The following is a 17,936-nucleotide window of genomic DNA, read 5'->3' as shown; positions in this document are numbered from 1 at the left end:
CGTGCGTTTGAATTCTATACCTAGGCGATTCATTATCCATGGTATTAATTATCTTAGGAATTGAGTCAGTTATTCAATGACTCTAGAAAGTTACTTGGAAGTGACTTTTTGACTAAAATCGATGTTGCGTAAATAACAGGTCCAGAATTGTCTATTGTACTACTACTACTGTCTATCCGATTGAAATTAGAAGAACTTTTGAAGAACCAATAATAAGATTATTTATTCCAACCCACTATCATAATGGTACACTAGGCATCGTAATCAACGATTTTTACGGCATACTATATACAGTACGTGCTGTCATTAATATCAGTTTTACCAAAGAAACATTTTACTATAAAACATTTCTCATCCCCCGTGCTCAAACCCAAAGATATGCCAAAAGTGCTATAACAATCAATATAATTCTTTACCTATTATTCATATTCTTTGATATAATGTACAATCATATGTTTACGTCACAATGTGCTTTTATCAACTTTTATTGTGTGCCTGTGGGATTCTCACGCGGCATTGTTCGAAACGCGAAAGAGCGTAACCGCGCAATATTCGCAACAACTAAATCCTTATTCTATTGTGTTACGCTACTGGTTGCTGGGACAATTGTATACTTAGTATCCACTCTGAAGTTGTTTTGTACACTAACGATTCTTGAGCCTCCCTTAAATATTTACACTTTATTGTGTTCTCATTGACTGAGCATTGATTTCAACTAACACTGAAGAGCAGAACGATTACTGTAATTGTAATTTATGTTGCCTGATTTGTAAGTCTGGCCAAAAAGTCAAACTTATTAAGGATAGGCCTAGCTAAGGCTAACTACCCGTCAAATCCCCGGACCATAGTGCGTATAAGCCTAGGCCTATAGTAACGCAGTAGTAGTAGTATTGGGGGGAAAGCAGGCCAAACTTAATTTTGATTGTTGTGTTTTGGAATTACTATAATGTCGCTGGGAGAGGAAGAAAACATAGTCTGCACAGATCTATCAGCAGATACAAGTGAAATGGTAAGATATTGTTTGTTTTTCTGGGTCATAACATGAAACATGAACAAATGATAGGCCTTTAGGCCTAGGGCCTATCTGTGGTCATTACTACACCGCAATACAAATCTACACATTAAATGCTTTATATGTAATTTGCTTGTTAATTTATGTTTACAACACGAATTTCACAGATAAACTGCGTTGAGGTCACACAAAGGTTCTGGCACAATCTATTGGCCAAAACTTTTCCTAAATTAAATTTAGCGATCAATATAGAATTATGTTAAAATAACGTTTAAGCAAATATTTCTGCGCATTACCAGCAAATCTAGATGATGGTATTGTACATTGCATGATCTGGTTTGATAAATATAGCATCAGTTTTACACTTAAGCAAATCTTAATTTTCTTGACTTTAGCAAAAAAATGATAAATATGATTTAAATATGCCTCTACCAATCGAGTATACGTGGTAAATTATATATTTTTTAAATCAGAGTGTTTCTTTATTCTAAGATTGTATTTTAATAATGTTCACGTTTTGATATCTAATGTGCTACGGTAACCTTTATTTGTAGAGAAGAATCAGATAAATATATTACAATAAAACTAATTCCAAATATATTCATGTTATATCATCGGCATACTAACAGTACCGGATAACATGTATTAAGCCATTGTTAATAACGGACCCATTAATAGTTAATCCTACCCATTGTATTATAAGGTGTCCTGATCAATATATTGACGACTCCTTGAGTTAACTATGTTAAGATACAATCACGTTACAGGGGTATTTTTAAGTGTTAAAATGGTTGCCCAGAATATTTCGACATTCTATTGTTCAGCTCAACGTCAATGCTGCCAGCCTTAACATAACTTTCTGATTTCAAAAATAAACCAGCAGGCTTACCGTTGACTGGTCCTGATTAAAAGTAAACTATTCTTAAGTCTATTGTCTCCAACTGGAGAAACTAAATCCCAATCACTCTACTAACAAGCACCACATCGCAATCACAATGAGAACCGCTCCACAAGCAGAATCATCACTAAAACCGTTATCAACACCCTCTACCACAACTACATTTATCACTATCACCATACCACCTACACCTGAAATTATTACCTAAAAAGTCGGCCTACATTAATGAATATGAACAGCAACTGTCACAAACCCATCAGATTGCTAATAATGATGACATTAATAAGTATACTGGTTATGCATTAGGACGGTTTCATGTCTAATAACAAGAAACTGCGGGGCTGTTTCATAACAAGGAACGGTAACATGCCCAATCATATAGCACGTATGTCGCACTGAAAAAGAGGCAATGTTACTTCAGGATGAGGTATTAGTAATCAATTTTGGAGAAAGGTTGTGTCACTTGTGACAAGAAACTGCAGGTTGTTTTATTGTTGCTAGACATGATACAGCATCATACGGTACGAGAATCGGGTGGAATATGTTGATAATCATTGTATAACAATACCCTTTGTATCCAAAGCTGTACTTCTTATATCATGTTATCAATATTGATCAATAGTTTCAATAATTCAAGCGTCATAACTGCAGCTCGTGTAAAAGTCAACTTAATTCAGGTATGAAATTACTGAACAACAATGCTCATATTATTCTCATATAAAGACTAAATTAGATCAATAGAATATAATGTACGGTCGCTTAGCGACGATACACAGAAAGTATGGATCACGATAACGCGTGTATGGAGTTATGATATAACAATAAATTATTTGAAAACGAATTATTATTGCATTGAAAATGGAGTCACGAAAATTACCGAAACAGCAACGGAGGAAAATAATACAAAAGGTAGGAATAAAATAACATGTATTATACTAAACTATTAAATAATATTTGAATTATTTTTTGTTATTATGAGGAAAATATAACTTTAAAGAAACAATAATGAAGTATTTATTGACGCAATGAACACAATTGCAATTTTTAGGGGTTTTTTTTCTGAAAAAGGCCAACAAATTTTACTCTCAGAACTACAATTATGGAAATGTCTAATCGCTTTCGATTAAGTCCGATTACTGTACCATACTTTCTTAATTAATAGTCTTTATTTGGAATGGTATCCTTTAGCTCTATGATACAGCATACATGTACATCATATGCTACAACTGTATCATAAGGATTATTTGTAAGGTTAAGTTGTTATGTCAGCAACATTATAGTTTTGTATACAGAATGCAAAATTAAAAGCGAGCGAATTATTATAATAATGGATTACTTTTTCATGGTCACGTAAAATTAAATTTGTAAAAATGTCCGGAGGCCTACAGGTATTTATTAAAACGAATAAACATATATTTATAAGGATATTATTCTTTAGTTCTGTTATTCAGCGTCACATGTTCGTCACATGTTACAAGTGTTGTATCATGTGTTTGTGTGACTACAACAACAATTGCCTTATTTAAATACAACTGTGTAGTAGGTATATAAGTATACTCTAGGTTTTGATTACAGTTCTGATGATGATGAGAATATATTTCTCGAAACAAGTAATTTTTGTGGTATTATACATGATTTATCTAACAATAATTGTATGTACAACATGCACGGAAAAATGAGAATGATTAATTATGAATTACTTATTCGTGGGCACTTACAAATCATCTAACACATTGTATTGCCAATAAAATATAAATGAACATGATGACTATAAGGGAAGCGTCGTCGTCACACAAGATATAGATGAATATTAATGAGTTAAGACTGAACAAAAAGAAAAGAAAAGGGAATATAAATTATACAATAACAATGTGCCGGTTTCTGTCATTATTTTTCGATTGTTAGGATTAAGAATACGAACAATATCAGCTTGTCAATAGCTTCTCTAAATGAATTCATTATTTTGAGAGAACATAAAATAACGAAATTTTGCAGAACGTACAGTAGATCGATTAATTTAGGGAATTAATGCATTAATATATTTATCTTTGATGACTATAATACTATAGGAATGAATAGAAGATGTAGCATGCTTACCCTTTAATTTATTGTGTTATCATAGAAACTTTCAATTTAATAGAAACAAACAATCCATTTTTATGTTTTATATTATTATATTTATTGGGGTCATGGGTCAAGACATTTGTGAAGAAAAGTAAAATGACAATTGATAGAAAACACATTTGTGGATATTGATTGAGGCGGATAAAACGTATCCGTTTTGTTTAGCGGAATTTCTCAAATGAACGAAGGAACAAAACTGGTTTTACATAGATCATGCTTATTGTGCTCACGTCACCGGTATCCGCTAAAAACAAAGTAAACAGTCAATTAAATCAAGTGTTTTTATCAAAATAGTTTATTTATGACCAGAGAGGCGGACATAAAATTGTGTGAATGAGATTGGTTCATTTAACAGGACTTTGGAACAATCTACGGGTTTATTATGTTGACTTAGTGGTTTGTGTTGCGCCTTGGTTATTATCGCCAGTTTTTATCATTTCATCTATTAGGTACATAATGGTGAGCTGCAGGTAAACAGTGATAAACCGGAATATGAGGACGAGTCGACCGAAACGAGCAACCGTAGACTGTCCAGTCTACCACTATCCAGTGTTCATCTAGATCGGAATATGAACAGTTTGATCAAAGAGACACCTCTTAAGGATGATGACAGTGACAGTGGGTGGGACACGGACTTGGAGATTGATGGGTTAGGTAAGTTCAACATCGAGATATGATATAATAGAACTACCAGTATAAGCTGTTTATTAAGGGCGTGTATTGGGGTAAACAAAAAGTATATGAACATTTCGAATAACTTGAGATAGGGTAAACTGTGGGAAGCCCATAGCGTAGAGCAAAAATAAAAATTCAAAATTGTTATCAACGAAATTTAATTATAATGTAAAAAGTATACCTTTTTGCTTTTATTATCTCTGAAAAAATGTACTTAGGAAAAACACGTTTATATTTCAAGTTGTTTCAAGTTATGTTGTGTGTTTAATAATTATATTATTATTGTTTTTAACAACATTCCATAACTAGCAAATGGATGCGCGTCGTACGCAAGTCACGTAAAAACAACTTTAGGTTACGGAACAATTTTCCACGTTTTGTGTACCGCGGAGATACCAATGGTGTTATCTACAGATAATATATTGGTTGTCATGGACAATCTCTATGGAGACGTATACAATGTGAATTTTGATAACAACGATAAATTTCAACGGGTTTGTTAAAAAAATAGTTTAAAACTAATTTGCAGCAACCGTTTCAAATCATAGTGACGATGCGTGGCAATTAAAGATATGCCTTGAAACCAGTCTTTTCAAATATTATATTTGTAACAATCGCCAAAAACAATCAATAAGAAAAGAATAACGAAGCAAACGTGATAGCATACACATTTCAATAAGCCCTGCATGTGGTAGAAAATAACAACACACACTGATGATTAAAAACGTCGCGTGTGATTTTTGGAAGATAAAAGACGCAATATTTCTACCGATTCTATTGATGAAATAGGGGAGAGAGGGGGAGAGAGAGACAGAAAAAAGAGTGTTGATCATTATCTTTTGTAGATATAGGAATGTTTAGGAAGACAATATTGTCCATAATTCATTTCAGATTCATAACGTGTTCGTTTTAAGTAGTATCTTGTTGGTAATACATGACAAGCTTAAGGCTGCCTCACCTATGGCGATAATGATCGACGATAAATAGATAAACATACATTTTTCTTACATAAAACAAGTTTTCATTCTAGAACCATGGGATAACCATTTATGCTGTCTTATTCAAACCACCTTTTACTGGCATTTAGTATCATACAATATGAGGATAAAGTCAACTCTTTATATATATTACACTTTTACGGGCTAGAGAGTCAGTGCATGTTAATGTTAAATGTTAATTTAATAAGGGAAGAGTGAAATATTCCCTGATTTAATGCATCTATTCCTTTGGACGGACAACTATAATGAGTTTTATTCCCATCGTTTGCAGGGGAGGTGTCCAAAGTATCTTTTGACGCATCCGGTAAGAAGGTGTACCAGCAAGCATGCACGGACCTGGGCGTTATACCTGTGTCTCACTTTTTGCGCCACATGCAAAGCTCAAAAGTTGTGATGAAACATCATGGATTAGGCCCTACTGGTGCTAAAGCCATTGCTATTCCGCTCGTGGTAAGATTTCATGAATTATTCTCAATGTGTAGGTCTAATAACGTTAATACTTTAAAAATCATGTGCTGGGCAAGACAGTTTAATGGAAATTTGAATCTATTGTGTTTTTTTAATTAATTTCTTAAGGAGTTGTGAATACACTTTTTGTACAATTTGGCAGATTCGATATTATGTAATAATAATGGCCTTCTAAAATGTCTTTCTTCATAGTTACCATCTTCCTTATCTATGTTCGATTCTTTTGAAATGTTAATATTATTGAGATTTAATCATTTAAATATGCGGTTTTTTTTTACCTCTATTGTTATCGTATACTAGTCTAGTACAGCAATTGTGTAAATCAAAGTGTTTATATTAATGTTTATTTATTTCATATAGACAAACACAACCATTTTAACATTAGACCTGGAAGATAACTGGATAGAGAGTGATGGTGCCATATACATTGCTGACATGATGAAAGAAAACTGTTATATTGCACACTTGGTAAGAAAACATCAACCAGTCAAAATAAAGTATTATTTAGAGATCAAAATTGTTCTACTGCAGTTGCTGCAGTAACTACATTTTCTTAATACAGCAATGATTTTTGTTTGTTACATGATGCAGTCACTGCACTAACCAGTGTACAAGTCTGCACAGAAAAGATTGCTAAATAATTGCATAAAAAGATTAAAAAGTAAACAATGTAATTACTTCAGTAACTGCAGTAGAATAATCTTCACATGATCCCTTAGCTTTTATTATTTTTTTTTCTAATTAGCAATACCATACAAAACAAGTTCCTTATTAACAAAATACGGGTGCCCAGTTAATCTATGACATCTACTGTTAATTGGTATATTTTATTCTTTTGCCTTTTACTTATAGCGTTTAAAACTAATTTACTGATAGTATGCCGCTATTGGCCTTAGCATTGTTTGTCATTTTATTATTATTAACATAATAAATTATTATCAAAATATCACAATAAAAAAAGTCTTTAAAAAATCAATGAGATTTTTTTTTAAACTGAAAGTCCTTCCTAAGATTTTAATATAGTTGGTTGAATATTCGGCATGGCCAATTTCATGCACTGTACCAAACACATTTCTGCCATATATAAAGTGTATTATTCATAATTTTCCAGCCCACATCTATTTAGCATTGCACTTCTAACATTTGGTTTCAGTAGAAATCTACAATAGAATAAAAAATATATATATTTAGAACTGAAAGATAGGTGACAGAAGAAGAGAGGGTTGGTTTATTATGGTCTTTTTTCATTTGATTTAATGATTTTGATTTCAATTGATCTACTATAATTAGAACGAAAATTATTTATCATTCTAGAATCTAAGTGAGAACAAAATTGGCAGCAAAGGTGCACCAGCTATGTGTGAAATGCTACATGACAACCAGAGTCTACGCAAGGTCATTTTGTCAGGTAAAAAATATTTTGTTAAATACTCAACCCCCACTAACAGGACACCATATTTTAATATTAAGGAGACAATTTGTTGGGTCCCGAATGTGTCCCCTTAATAGGGGTTCTCTACTGTGTATTATTAATAGTTTAAGATTAAGAACAAGCGTTTTGAATAGTGAAAATGATCTTGTTAGGTGCACTACGAACTATCTGTACGGTTTTCAAATCTTTCAACAAAATGAGAGAAAATCCTATTTTAGTGTGATTTTTCGTTTTCTTTGTATTGTTTGTTTTTTATATGGAATTTTGTTATTTTGAAATAAAGCTGTTTCAATCAATCAATTTGGTTTGATATTTGTTGTAGGAAACGGATTTGGAGATAGAGATGCTGAACACTTTGCATATGCACTTCAGGTGAGTACTGTACCCAACAGTTTCTACTATTCTTGGATTCAAATAATCAAACTTAATTACTAGCAGAAGTACATGGAGTACTCAGTCAATACATGCTTTATAGCAACACACTAATGTGTAATGTGCCAATACTGATGTAATTATTATTAATGTTATTGGCCTGAATATTTCAATAACAAGGATGAATAAGAAAAGCACTGAATGAAATGTATAAAAATAGACCAAAATTAATGAGATTGTATGACTATACAATACATCAATAATAATACAACAAGGCCATATACAAGGCTGCAGTCGCGTGCTCAAATTTGAGTTAGTGTTTACCGACCGACCAACCAACATTGTGAGCTGTAGAGTCGCGCTAAAAAAAAAATTGTAAGAGATTATTAGGAAAACAAGCACAGACTTTTAGAAATTAGTAAAGCAAAATTACGTCTGTTATTTTACACATTTTTCATGATTATGGATAAAAAAGAAAGAAATTCGCACTGAACTAAAGTATACAAATGTTCTGGAAACTACTACTACTATTTCAAACAAATAACTTTTCTTTCCACAGAGCAACTACAGTAGAGTAAAAGAGTTAAACTTGAGTCACAACGAGTTTTCAGAAACTGGTGGTGAAATTCTTGGCCCAGCCATAGGTAAGAAATCCTATTTGACAAATAAAGACCCTGTGTTTGAAATATTTCTTGTTTTAGCCAATTTTAATGTTTTTTCACATAAATTTACTCATGTCAATTAGTCATCCAAATGGATCAATACATTTTACATCGATTAAAGGTCTTCCAAATCCCATAAACAAATATTTTTAGAAAATAAATGTGCTACACTTTAATATAAATATTATATTTATATTTCTACCACCATAGCAACAAATGAGACTTTAGAAGTGTTAGATCTCAGTTGGAACCACATTAGAAGGAAAGGTGCAATCAGTATATGTAGAGGATTAGCTGTAAGTAGTTGATGTTTTTATTTTAAATAAATTGCTTGCGTTTGCAAAAAAAACAAAAGTATTTCTCAATCCACATTACCAAAACACGGACAATTGCGTATCAGTTTTTTTTTATCTGAATTAACAAATATTGTATCCTTATATTTTAAAGGAAAATATAGGAATCAAAATTCTAAATATATCATGGAATGGATTGGCCAATGAGGGTGCTCTAGCAATGGCGGAAGCTTTGAAATTTAACAGCAATCTCATTGAACTAGATCTAAGCAATAATAGAATAACTAATGAGGGCGCTATTTTACTTTCTAAAGGATTGGAAATAAACGACACGTTAAAATTGATAAAGGTAAGGATTTTCCAATGTGAACTGTCAAACAAATTTTATACAGACAAATACATTAAAAGTCTACACTATCAAACTAGTTTGACAAGAAAAGTATGATGTGCCCAACAATGGTGGTGATATCTCCAAATATGGTAGTGATATGACATCATCATATAATGAGTTCATTTCACATTTTTCTATAGTGTAGCACAATTTGATCACATGTATATATACAGTACAAGCAACATTTTCTGCTAATGAATTACATTTAAGTTCAGCTAGCAGCAGTATTAAAAATATTGTAATTTTTGTTGGTATTTTGGCAGCTGGTATGCAGATATACAAATGAAATCAATTGAATAAACAAAGTTATAATTGTTAGAGAGTATAAAATGTATTTATAATAGAGTGTTTAAATAAGCCAAAACCTGTAGTTATGAAATCAATATTTAGAAAACACAACACAGTGGTGTGTGCTATGTGGCTACATAGGGCCTACTGGACAAGTAGGTCATTTGAAATGATTACTAACTGTATGTCTCGGGAAGTTCTTTAGAATGAATAGTCATTTACCATTTATTTTCAATATTTAAATAATCAATTCTCAAAACACACTTCTATAATTGGAAAAATAGACAGTAATATTTTGCAAAATTGATTAGCCTCTACTAAATTAATTTTATTACATTTTAATAATGTCTCAAATCAATTTACACATTCTTTTTTTTTTATTCTTTACAACTTTAAGTAAATTCTAATTTTAATCTTATCAATATTTTAATTTTTTTATGTGAATCTATATTATGATTAATTAAATGAATAAATAGAATATATAATTATTGTATAACAATTAAAATAATGTCTTTTATTTTAACAGCTTGGTTTGAATCCTATAACAGCAGCTGGTGCACATGCATTGCTGTTAGCCTTGCGTGCCAATACGAATAGCGCACTTATTGATTTGGATCTCACGGTGAGAACTATTTTGTTTTACTTACTAAAGGAGGTGAACAAGTATCTTTCCTGATTAATGTAGTACTAAAAAAATACATTAAATATTAATAAATGTCATACATTTGTAGATGTATTCACAGTAAATTTCAATAACTTTAAATCATTTAGCTGGTCTACTGGCAAATTTAGGACAACTCTTCTTGCCAAACTTGGAGTTTGCAAAATAAAGTTTTCTAGAGTAAACTAATTGTACTAAAAGTACTCAAATCATCTTCATTACCAAAACAATATTATTATTGAATATCTCAGGACATTATGGTGAACAAGGATTTCCAAGATCTGTTAAAAGAAATTCAAGAATTGCGTCCTGACTTCAAAGTGTATTATAAGGGTGCATTTGGAGCATTCAAAAAGAAAGAAAAAGAAAGACCAGATCCACTAAAGATGCTTCGAGACTACATTGATAAAAACAACATGCGTGTGTGGGATTTGTTTAAGGCCTACGACAAGGACAAGAGTATGAGCGTCTCTAAAGAAGAATTCAAGAAAGGCATAAGTGTAAGAAAAACTTTTAAATGGTTATGAAGATCATAATTAATACTGTAAGACCTAAACAATATGAAAGTGCATATGCATAAGCACATACAGTAACTTAAAAATGAGTTTCTATTTCTTCCTCTATTTTTGTGTTTATATTTACATACATCAATTGTCACAAATAGTGCAATAGTACTTTTAATCAATGCAATGGGAGAAAATAATGCACATCACTTGAAACAAAATCGACTATAAAATGGCAAGGATACACTTCATCACATTTTTTTGTCACATAAAGTTTGATAGTGTAGAAGAAATTAATGTAAAACTGAATGTTGTATTATTGTAGGCATCAGGAATCCCTATGACTGAGAGCCAGGTGGATGAATTGATGCACACACTTGATAAAGATGGAGATGGTGAAATTGACTTCAGGTTAGTAGGTCAAAGGTTAACCAATCATATTTAATCAATATATTTTTTGATAGATATTTTTTTATCTATTTTTTATACATTCAGTTATTTTTTGTAAATTACTAGTTTACATTACTTTATAGAATGTTTTCTGTTAATTTGATAGGACATTTAGTCAACTGGAGGAAATGTTAAAAGAGTTACCCTAGCCAAGGTTTATGGTTTAGAGATGTCAGGTCTACAGAGTGCAGGATAGCTTTAGTAACATTACAACATGATTTTAAAAGAAATAGAGAAATTATTAGATATATTTTTTATACTGCTTGGAAAATAAAGGATAAAAAAATACACTTTGAATATAGAATTTTTTATAGAATCAGAAAAAAATTATACAAAGGAATGAGATACAAAGGAATGAGATACATACATTAGGATCAGATGTCTCACTAAATTACATATGTAGATGATCTAGTCAGCAACTAAAATCAAGATTTTGGAATATTTTAATTAATTAAAAAGTTAGATTAGATGAATACTACAGTATCTTAGAAGAAACAGTGTGTACAATTACACATTTAAATTGTGAGTATGTTAGCCAAGTTGATTTTTAGTAACGAGTATTTTTTATTACATAACTTTAAAAACTTTCTGCCCAGTACTTTGTTTATAAAATGTATTTGCACAATATGAAAAATGTTTATTTTTATGATACAATAATTAATAATATTAATAAACATATATTTATTACATTTCTATGACAAAAATGTGAATTTGAACATTTTATTTTGTATAGTGAGCTTGTCTTTGGACACAAATCATCAAAGGAAACCGCAAGAACTAATCGTAAAGAAAGAATGAGCCGAGTGTTTGACAGACGTTCTGACGCCACATTTATTCCAGTCGCTCAGAAGTTTGTTGATCTCGATATTGACGATTTAACTAAGAACATGTCGGAGGAACGAAGAAATAAACTGAACAAAACATTGCGCCCCGACGTAAGCCAATGGGATGATCGTGGACGTAAAGGTCAAGCTGTTGGTGCGGCACTCCGATCTCTTGACGCAACGGTCGATTTGAACAAAGACATAGGAACACAGTATACCAAAGAAGAACGGTTCTTGAGTAAAACAATGGACTTTGCAAGTTTAGTAATTAGTCCTGATAAAAAAGATAAGAAAGTACGTACTAAAGGAAAGAGGCCAACAACACCAAGAGACTCTTTAATTTCACCACGTAGAGGTAGTCCATCTAAACTGGATCCACAGCCCCATGAGCTGCTAAATACCTTATAAACATATTTTCTTGTAATCTCCTGCCGAACTACTAAAAGGTGAAGACTCTAGGATCAAAAAGTGTGCTTTTATCACTTCACTGTAGCTGAATCTCCATCAGTCTTTGATTTGATTTATTTTGATACCATAAAGTACAAGTACAAACACAGATAAAAATGAACAAAAATCACAATCATTTTGTATGGTACCAGGGATAGCCCTGGGAATTAACAGCCTGAGGGGTCCCCACTTCATGTACTGTACAGTAACCTTTGTCCTGTTTTACGAATAGTCTTTCTAACTGTCCAATATTTAGAATTACTTTCTCCAGACTTATGCATAACAAAGTAGGAAAGAACAAAATAAACCTTTTCGTCAAAAGAACAATTTGCAGGAAAGTTAAAGAAAAAAAAAAGAATTAATTTCTCAGTGAGATATCCAGACATAGGTTTAACAAAAAATATGTGTTTAAATAATAATAATAAAATAACAAACATTCAGCATTGAATAAACTGTGTCTAGTTGATCAAAATTTGATTAATTGTTGTTCTGTATTGAAATCATCAAATTATGCAATATTAAAATTGATCTGTAGTTAGTATTGATAGCAAAATAATTTTAAAAATGTAATTTTCTGTAATAAAAATATTACAAACAAATATGATTGAAATATGTTGCTAAATCTGTACATCTGTGTTATTGTTTATTGATTCATAATATGTAAATAGACAAAATTAATTTAAAATCAATATTGTATACAGTATGTACACATTTTGAATGTAACACACACAGTAGGTTTAATAATTCTATATTACTACAGAGCATGCTAACAAATTCCCTAATGGATTCTTCGATTATTTTGTTTAATTCTTTTCTTTCTTATAGGCATTTAAATATTTCTTTGTATACTGTAGATTTACTTAGGCCTGACTGTAATTCTTGAATTTTTAAAATGCAATATATATACTGTATATTATATATTTTAAATATATTGGACAATCATGTATTTAAATTATCTATTATCAATGTAAATAAAAATTGTTTTTTTATGGTATGGAGTGATTGTTTGTTTGTTAAAACATTCTGATGCACTTTTAAGTATGTGCTACAGCATTATTTATAGAACCCATAATAAGGAGACACCTTTAAACTAACAAATTGTTCCCATAATAGGGGTGTTTCCATGAATATGTGTTGACATTGTTCATTTAACAGGAAAATGTCCCCTTAACAGGGTGTCTAACTGTATTTAAAACAATACAAAGCTTTGTCATCCAGTATAGTACTCATTGTAAACTCTTTTAAAATTTACATGTAATATAAAAATGAAAAATGAAAAACAAATAAGAAAATGTTCTTACTGATAAAGTTATCAATCCATAGTAAATATCCGTGATGCAATGTCATCTATCAACCAATCAATGCCACTAAGAAGATTCAATCCAGTCACTGCACTGCAGCCGATTATCATCCAATGATGTGTTTTAATCTCATCTAAATTCAACGCCTGGAAACACAAGACTAACATCAGTTAATAGGCCTATAATAATCACATTCACTTTCTGTTGCAAAGTAAAAGTGGTTTACTTTTTGTGAAATGGAGAACTTCATGACAATGTCTCCTGCAGGAATTAGGAATCAAGTTGACAGGCTTGTAGTTAAACAAATTAAAAATCTAATAAAAAAGATATATTGTCCCCCTGAACAAAATTTCTTTTTTTCAATTTTCTATTGTTGAAATGCCATTGTTATGTTCTATAATATTTATACACTTCGACCAAAAATATGAATCTAAAAAAAATTATTTACCTGAAAAACCTGCAAAAATGTTAAATTTGGTTGAAATTAAACCATTTGTTTTGTCTTTTTATAAGTGAAAACATTAATTTTTAGTGATTAACTTTATCAAAACTACAAAATGGCTTATTCAAATCTTCATTTTAAATTTATCATGTTTTTGGGGGACAATACATCTTTATATTTAAATTGTTAAATATCACATAGTATATCAAAATCAGTAGACCATACATCATTTTAAAAGAATAATTATAATAATCACGTCATCCACACACACCTGTCTGATTTCTTCAGGGCTGAGTGATCCTGGAAGGTCTTGCTTGTTGGCAAACACTAACAGCGTGGCACCAGCTAATCTCTAAGGTTGACAGAGAAAGTAAAGGTTTTCTTGTTAGTTATTCAAAAGTAAAACAACAGTTCACATCTAGACTGACTCTTGTCGCTCATGTATCACCCACTAACGTAACAATCAAACACTACTGAGTAGAGTCCAAGGAGCACGGCTACATTTAAGTGGGACTAATTATGAATTTACAGTACTGAATATATCAAATAAAACATATCTAAAGATCTTTTTTTATGTCAACTTTCCATTAAGATATAATTATATAACAACAATTTTAGAAATTCCAAGGTTAATTGACAAACCTCTTCTTGAAGGAGTTCATGCAACTCTTTCTGACAATCCTGCATACGTCTCTTGTCAGCACTGTCAACAACCCATACCAATCCGTCGGTGCTTTCAAAGTAATTCCTCCAATAAGAGCGTAGAGATTTCTGACCTCCTACGTCCCATATATTTAGTTTAAAGCTGTCAAAAATGAAGCAAGAATTATTATAGTCATATTTAATTTATTTTAGTTTTAAAGTTATTTTAAATTTATTATAAAATATTATTTATTAATGTACTTTATTTAAAATAAAATTCATATCTCAATTGGGTTGTTAGGATAGACCTCTGTACAGTAATTGTCACATCTGCACAATTTATACAAAATACAGACTTAGCCTACTGATAGTTAATACGATAGTATAGTTCAAATTTAAAATATGTACATGAACAAACCATAAATTACACTTTTAAATCAAATTTATACGTGCAGTCATGTTTTGTAAAATAGATACCCGGTAATGAAAATTGCATGTAATAATAATAATTTCAATTTTTAACTTACTCACGGTGTTCCAGTGTTTTTATATTGAAGCCTAAGGTAGGTGATATTGTATTGATGTCTTCACCATTAAACTTCTTAAGAATAGTTGTTTTACCTGCATTATCTAGTCCACTGGATATTTTTTTAAAATCATGTAAAAAAAAAGCGAAAAAAAATCATTTTTAAAAATAGTTTTCTTTTTATCACAATTAATTATCTCAAAAAACAGTATTGAAAATGAAAACACCAAATACTCAAAACGCTAGATGTTAAGTTAGGGCTTACTACTACTAGCCTAGCTAGTAGTGGTACTAGTAGTAGAGAGGGCCTGTCCCTAGCTAGCTAGGCTCTCTAGGGCCAGGCCTACTCTACTATCTAGGCCTATATTATACGATTATACCGCCTAGCCTAGGGCCTATAGCTTATTTACACACTCCTTTTAACATAGTTTTATGGAACTTACAGCATAAGTAACCGCAACTCTTTTTCTTTTTGCTTCATCTTTCTTAATATGGAATGAAGACCCATATTTAACAATATATTTAATAATATTAGGCTAATTATGATTGCGAAAAATGGTGGTTTGTTCACTTCTTTTTTTTTTGCAGGTCAAAGGTCTTACGCACAAACCTCTAGTAAATAGGCTGGTAATAACAAAAGTATCATAAAAGTATATTAGGCCCTAGTATTATTTTTTTATCAATCAATCATAATTTAATAAATCAGCAAAGTTTTAAAAATGTTTTTAAAAATATTTTTTTTAAATTTTAGCCTATTAAAATTAGAAATTAAAGCATAATGTTCAGAGCATCGTGTAAATACCGGAAGTAAGTTTTGGCAGTCCGGTGTTCGAGGTATATTCATAGCGTCATTCTGACGACTGGAGCATTCTCTACTTCTCTACGGAGCGCCATTTATGCCTTTATTAACTTCAATAATAGAAATTGCTCAAGCTCAAGTGAACCCAATTTAGCACCAGGGTAGCACAGTGATATAAAATAGAAATAAAAGTCACTACTTTTAATATCGTTTCGTATATACCCATATCACAAACTGACAAACAGAAACATCTTGGCATTCACATTGATTCAAATTTATCTTTTTTTTTTCATGTAAATAACTCCGTTCCAAACTGGGCTTTGTCCATCTCCATCTTATCGCGTGCTGGGTCATTTCATTAATAAACACACATCCATACTCCTCTATAACACTATAATCTTCCCACACATTGACTATTGATGTATTAGTGTTTGGGGAATCAGGTCGAATATTGACCGAATACAGACCATTCAAAATAGAGCACTTCGCATTATCCTTAAAGCTCATCCTCTCACTACGAACTAACACTTACAACACCTTAAATCTTCATACAGTCCAAGATCGCATGCATCTACAACTGGGCTGCCTTGCCTACAGGTCTGCAAATGGTCTTGCTCCGGAATACCTTGCCCTGCGTCTTGCCAGAATTCCAAATCATCGATGTACCCGAAGTGTCAGTGAGAGGAAATGTGTCGTCCCTTTCCCTAAAACTGAAACTTTTAGGAACAGCTAAGCTTCATCTATAGAGCACCAACATACCTGAATTTGCTACCCACCAAACTAAGAAATGCGGTAACAATAAATAATTTTAAGTCTGCTCTAAAAAAATATTTTAATCCCAAAAGAAAAAACTCAACGTTTTGTATAGTATTGAAGGCTATATTTTTGTATTTAAGTACATATATATTATATATTTTTATATTTTTTGAACATAGTTCATCCGTTTTTTCATATATGTTTTTGACTGTCTGCATATGCTGTTTAGGGTCACCCTCACAAAATAAGGTTTAATAAAAACATAAAATAGAAATAAAGTCACTAAATTTTAATATCTTTTCGTATGTTACAATGTGGTCAAGTGGACCCAATTTGGCCCTCAGTGGAGCACAGTGATATAAAATAGAAATAAAGTCACTAAATTTCAATATCTTTTCGTATAAAACACTGTGCTGCTCAGTGGACACAATTTGGTACCAGGGGAGCAGTGATATAAAATAGAAATAAAGTCACTCAAGTTTCAATCTTTTCGTATGTTAATACACTGTGCTCAAGTGGACCCAATTTGGCGCCAGTGGATTTTTTTTAAATGGAAAATAATGAATATTGTTTTTCTTTTATTTTGAAAGAGAGATATTTTGAGGATTGTAAATGTCAAGTGGAACTTTTTTTAAATCAGAAACAAAGTTGCATGGCATTATTTTCCATTAAATAGACTGCCATAAAACCTCGAAAAGAAGCCCATGTGCTCCTTCATTTTGAGTACTCTTGGGTGGGCTTCTTTTCCACATGGAGTTCTTTTAGATTACTTTTTCAAACTAAACGAGGGGAACTGCTAGCTTCCCGCCCGGAAAATATTTTATTTACATGATTTGAAAAATCTTCTAATGTAAATAATTAACAGCATCAAAATTTAACAGTGTGGCGTGTTGACCGCGAATGACTAACATACCATCTTTACCATAATACACCTGCACAGACTCATTTGCATAACAACGCACGCATATACCA

The 17,936-nt window shown here is 31.5% G+C and overlaps 2 protein-coding genes across 3 annotated transcripts; one reads left to right on the top strand and one right to left on the bottom strand.

Annotated features, from left to right (window-relative positions):
- The first annotated feature begins 869 nt into the window (after positions 1 to 869).
- On the top strand, positions 870 to 13,378 carry LOC144851497 (uncharacterized). 2 transcript variants are annotated; one of them, XM_078708993.1, is made up of 13 exons: positions 870 to 1,009; positions 4,484 to 4,688; positions 5,979 to 6,157; positions 6,536 to 6,643; positions 7,490 to 7,583; positions 7,930 to 7,979; positions 8,539 to 8,623; positions 8,852 to 8,937; positions 9,089 to 9,283; positions 10,140 to 10,235; positions 10,526 to 10,774; positions 11,103 to 11,188; positions 11,961 to 13,378. In XM_078708993.1, exons 1-13 carry the CDS (start codon positions 947 to 949, stop codon positions 12,457 to 12,459), a joined length of 1,995 nt encoding a protein of 664 aa, XP_078565119.1. In that variant the 5' UTR covers positions 870 to 946; the 3' UTR covers positions 12,460 to 13,378. The 2 variants fall into 2 exon arrangements, with proteins under 2 accessions (XP_078565119.1, XP_078565121.1); XM_078708995.1 differs by lacking the exon at positions 870 to 1,009 and adding an exon at positions 2,724 to 2,819.
- On the bottom strand, positions 6,669 to 16,012 carry LOC144851499 (ADP-ribosylation factor-like protein 2). The gene is made up of 6 exons (XM_078708996.1): positions 15,853 to 16,012; positions 15,411 to 15,521; positions 14,884 to 15,046; positions 14,513 to 14,593; positions 13,800 to 13,945; positions 6,669 to 7,335 (listed from the first exon to the last, which is right to left on the bottom strand). Exons 1-5 carry the CDS (start codon positions 15,915 to 15,917, stop codon positions 13,811 to 13,813), a joined length of 555 nt encoding a protein of 184 aa, XP_078565122.1. The 5' UTR covers positions 15,918 to 16,012; the 3' UTR covers positions 6,669 to 7,335; positions 13,800 to 13,810.
- Between the last annotated feature and the right edge of the window lie 1,924 nt (positions 16,013 to 17,936).

This window comes from Antedon bifida, chromosome 9 (genome assembly GCF_963402885.1).
Source record: "Antedon bifida chromosome 9, ecAntBifi1.1, whole genome shotgun sequence".
NCBI classification, from domain to species: Eukaryota; Metazoa; Echinodermata; class Crinoidea; order Comatulida; family Antedonidae; genus Antedon; species Antedon bifida.
Note: the sequence above shows the minus strand (reverse complement) of the source record. Positions and strands in the feature narration are given on the sequence as shown.